Source organism: Atta colombica, unplaced genomic scaffold, assembly GCF_001594045.1.
Source record: "Atta colombica isolate Treedump-2 unplaced genomic scaffold, Acol1.0 scaffold293, whole genome shotgun sequence".
In the NCBI taxonomy this organism is placed as follows: domain Eukaryota; kingdom Metazoa; phylum Arthropoda; class Insecta; order Hymenoptera; family Formicidae; genus Atta; species Atta colombica.
The window spans coordinates 1,007,975-1,013,093 of NW_017259396.1; the positions used below are offsets into that span (position 1 = coordinate 1,007,975).

The 5,119-nt window shown below is 36.0% G+C and overlaps 1 protein-coding gene across 1 annotated transcript in view; it reads right to left on the minus strand.

Moving 5' to 3' along the window:
• Positions 1-1,218: 1,218 nt before the first annotated feature.
• Positions 1,219-5,119, minus strand: part of LOC108690029 (atrial natriuretic peptide receptor 1-like) — a 113,364-nt gene continuing 109,463 nt past the window's right edge. The window contains exons 23-24 of the mRNA XM_018197091.1: positions 4,243-4,334; positions 1,219-2,006 (exon numbers count right to left, since the gene is read on the minus strand). Of these exons, the coding sequence (XP_018052580.1) occupies positions 1,368-2,006; positions 4,243-4,334 (731 nt within the window). The 3' untranslated portion in view covers positions 1,219-1,367. The remainder of the gene's footprint in view (positions 2,007-4,242; positions 4,335-5,119) is intronic.

Consider the following 5,119-nt stretch of genomic DNA (forward strand, 5'->3'; position numbering starts at 1 on the left):
TTTCTCTTTTTTGTATTTATATAACATCCTTACACGTGTAGGTACAGAATTTTGTATTTGCGCGCGTCTCATGACGCGTTGCGAACGATAATATTTGTCATGTCGAGGATGCGACGATAAACACTGTGGCCGAGCTATGTCTTTTGTGATGCTTATATGTATTTGCGATTCCGTAGACAAGTTTGGAAGGAAAAATATATTTTAATAAAAACTTTATATTGGAAGAAGCTTACGCAAATATTTCTATACAGAATGTGTTTGAGAAAATTTACTGTTCTATTCCTTACGATCAATTATCAATCTCGATTTGACTTCATTATTTCTTTCTTCTTTTTAGTAATTACGATTATAATATAGAGAGAATGATTTAGTCAGTCGCGATCGTTTTTTGATAAAATGGATCCTAAGATCCTCGCAAAGGAAGAGAATCTAAATTCGCGATCGAATCTTAATTAATTCGGTGTATAAGGCTCGGTGGGAATCAGATATTGGCTGCGGTTAACTTTGGAAAACTTGCCGCTAAGCTAATTGTAAGCCCATTGCATTTTACATGTCGTCGCAAATGAATTGCACGAGGACATACGCGCGTAAACGGGAAACGTAAATGTTCTTCACTTTGGTACGAATAAATAAAATTCACACACGCACGACCGGTATAATACTGTGTCCATATACAGAAGACTAAGTACCTTGGCAAAAGTACGTCGCCGGTCGTGTATCTCTCTATAATTAATTGTCTTTTTTTGTCTTCTTTTGGGCTCAGATCATCCATCCGATCCTCATGTTAATCCTTATCACACGATTAGCTCACGTGATATTCATATTTATTCTAAAAATTGCATTAATCGGTTGGTTCCATAATACCTTGTAGAAAGAGATCACTTTCAGCATGGAGTCGGTCCCGCCTTGTCAATTATACATATATCTATCGCAATGCTAATAACATAGTTAGTATTTATGGTACCAAAAAGCAAATCTTTCACTAGTTGATTACTAGAATCCTAATTTAATGTGGATTTTCTAGAAATCAATAAACAGTCATGAAACTAATGTTAATTAATTCAAGAGAAGCACCTTTGTCGTAAATCTGATAGAAGACAATTGATGTCACGATATGTTCACAAATCACTTTGATTACTTCCGAAATGAAGAATCTGAATTTTAAAAGCTTTAGTAGATCAAAATGATGAACAAATCCTCCATTTACATGTTCGTTCCCATTGCCCATTTCTCTCTCGTTTCACTTTTGATTACAATCATATTTTGTTTTCTCACCAACGAATCCGAGCTCAGATTCCTCACGATATTCTTCGTAGGCTCGATAGTTAGCAAGCAAAACATCGCCGGGAAAGAACATCTTAGGAGAATTAGACTCTGGGGATCGCGCCAGCAGGTAACAGGAGTGGCGCATTAGGACCGCTCTCAGTATGATTGGGCATGTTCTCGGCCGTCGGATATACCTGGTGCATGGAGTTGTTTGCGCTCGGCGATCCACTCGTGCGATTGCGGGATGGCGAGGAGTTGCCGATCGGCGTCGCGACAGTACGAGATGCGACCACCGATTTGGGCGCGCCATTTCCAGTTACGCAAGCAGGATTAACCGTTGCGGACCTTTGACCCTGAATCTGGTTCGTGGTCGACGACGGATTGGTCTGAATCGCTTGGCATCGCGATTGGGCGGTCATTAAACCCTGGTGCTGCAATTCTTGCGGTCTCTGTTGACCCGGATGTCCCTGCTGCCGCGGCTCCTGACTCCTCGACTGAATCGATTGCTGGGTCGGATACGGCTGGTCTGATTGACCCTGAAATTTGTGTTGTTGGTTGACGGACGAGAGCGCCCGCTGCTCCTGTTGCTTCGTCTGCGTCGTTTGAATTTGCGTAGTGATAGAAGATTGATCCTGAAGAATCGATATTTGGCCGACGGTCGTTGTGGGATTTGCCTGTTGCACATTGTTATTCGTCGGTTTTTCGCCCATTAACCAATAAGTAGTCATCGGACCTTTACCCTGCGAACATTGGCGAAAACGAAAGATTATTTTAAATTAAAATGATCTGATATTATTCTATAACATCCGATAAAATTTAATATTTTATAATATTAAATTAATTAATATTAATATTTTATAAAATTTCATTCAAAGTATATTTTTTTAATATAACATTCCTAGTTTATTTACTAAAGCTGAACTATAAAAATTTATATAATTAATACAGCTCTTAAATATTTATTACAAACAATGATAATTTATAGAGACGAGAAACGATTTAGTTGTGCTAACAAAATTACGTTATTCATAGTTATTTACGGTGATTAAGAATCAAAGTTAACGCAATAGGTACATAGTTCCAGAGATTTAATTAAGGTCGTCCTGTGTGATAGGATTCAATAACAAAGGCGAAGCTATTATATTGCTTTGTTACGCGATAGTGATCTGCGAATGCGTTTAACTCCGGCTCGTTCGTGAAATATTCAAATAAGCGGTAGCGTGTACAATAGCTGAGTGATATACGAAGTACTTGAATTTTAATTCTCGGTCAGTAGCCCCAGTACTATTACTATGCGCGAATTGCCGTGCGTATTTCCACTGACGCTATCTTACTAATTAATTGCATACCACCGCAAAGTTACGCGAATGCCAGCAGATGCACGCGCGCCCGTTCGAGCTTACTCGCGACCGCTGAACTTTGACCCGAATTGTACGGTAAACGATCCAATCACTCCATGGACGCCTTCGTTCCATCCTCCATCATTCGAGAAGGTGTACTTAATTGACCAAATCAATGATGTTTACGATTATGCGTTCAAGGCGAACCAATCGAATCACAAATAAATAGGACATCTGTAATAGCAGTCGCTTATTATTGCCGTTCACTTGAGATATTGATGATCCCCGTGATATCGGAATTGTGATCTCGAAACTATGGTGCGTCCCCATCGTGTCATCCGCTTTATCACATGGACAGTGACACACTGGACGAACTACTATAATTTCGACGATGCGACGTCGAAATTGATTGCCACCAGCGGGAATTGTTCTCTTCTGGGAAAACGGAGACAGATCGCACCTGTGGACAACGGGCGACGTGATGCACATGATGCATGTGTATTAAGCAAGAGAGCATAACGCATTCGGTTATGGTAGAGCACCTCTGAATATGTAACGAGAGAAATGCGCATATAGAAGCTAACCGCCGGATACGATTGCAATTTACAATTCACGATCCTCCCGGAGGTGTAAATGTGATTTGTCGAAGTTGAGAAAGTCGAGCCCCTTGTTGAAGGATCATTGCGTTATGCGTTAAAAACTGAAACCGATAATATCTGATAATCTACATAAATGTTTTATAAAATATAAATATCTATATGCATATTTATTATATAAATATTTTATAAAACGTAAAGCGTTAGAATAAAATTGGAGAGAGAGGTCTCATTCACCATTCTAAAAATTGCAACACGGTGCGAAAAATTCATATTCTATTAATTTATATTTTAAATATATTTATCTTCATTACAGCAGAAGGTAGCCAACCTTCACAAAATTATTTTCAATAGCACTTCTAAAGAAACACGCTGTTAGAAAAAAATTTTGAAAACAAAAAAATAGCACAATAAAATAACACTATAAATTATTTAAACAAACTATAAAAAAACTATAAAACAAAACAAAACATAATAAAAGAAGTCTTTTTACTTTTAAAAGAAGAAATTAAGTGTTATGTTTTTGAGTATTAAGTTTTTTTCTTAATTTTGCAGCAGAATAACACAAAAATCTCTATAATAACACATCAGATAAAAAGATTGATTACTCCTGGTATAATATAAAAATAAATTAGAGATATTTTTAATAAATATAAGCATCATAAACAACTCTGAGTTATTGCAATGGAACGTTTTACTTCGTGAGTATAAATAAAATCTTTCATTAAATTGCGAATATGAAGATTAACTTGCAAAAAACTGTACAAGGATGTACGAGAACAAAAAAAAGATATACATTACCATCACAATCTGCAAAACGAGATCGCAACTGAACTCGCGCAATGATCATTTTCTTCGCTAACATCTTCCGTCACATAAAAAAATCACTTGAAAGTTTCACACAATACAAACTTATACGGATACTTAGTTTTTTCTCTCTCAAGGAAAAAAGCAACAATTGGATTCGGGCAAGATAAAAAGCCAAGTAAACAGAAACGTATTTCAAAATTGAGGAAAAATCGCATTTATCAAGAACTTACCTTCAATATAACTTCTCCTCTGCAGACGAGTTCGAATGTGCCAAATGTATCTAGGATTTCCTTCGTCTTCGGGCTGACATGAATCTTCAAAGCTGTCGCAGAAAAAGGAAAACGACTTGTTTTACGCGCGTCCTGTAATCCTCTCACAGCGCTAATTCGGAATGATTAAGATATATTACGTAATTAAATTATATCACGTAAAATGACCAATTAAGGAATATTACCAAACTATATAATTGCTTCGTTTATAAACATTACTTTTCTCGTACATTAAGATTTTACATAATTATCACGACAAATTTTAATGTCTTTGAATGACGTTTATCGGATTTATTCTATATACGGAGTGTAAAAAGTATACATAAAATAACATCTCGAATGATTACCTTTTAAAGTTAATTATTCAAACATAATACATATTATTTTTTGGTATAAAAATTTTTTTAAGGCATTTATTGATTCTTTTTTTTTATCTTTAGAGAAATAAATTTATGGAATAAATTTATTTCTCTAAAGATAATGTATCAGATTTTAGTATTGTTTTAATTTCATAAAATTAATTTCAGCAAGAGAGAATATATTGTACTTTTTTCCGTAAACCGCTTTAAATATTGAAATGTGACATTTAACAACTAGCGAACATGAGAAACAAAAATTAAAAAAAATGATTGGACTGAAATTTACGCAGAAGAGCTTTTTCAAGTAATTGTGCTTCACATGAATAAGCTCGCTTTGAACCGCTCGCTTCTGATGATAGTGCACTTTAAAGACTAAATGTAGTTTTAGCACACACATTGTGTGTGTGTGTGTGTGTGTGTGTGTGTGTGTGTGTGTGTGTGTGTGTGTGTGTGTGTGTGTGTGTGTGTGTGTGTGTGTG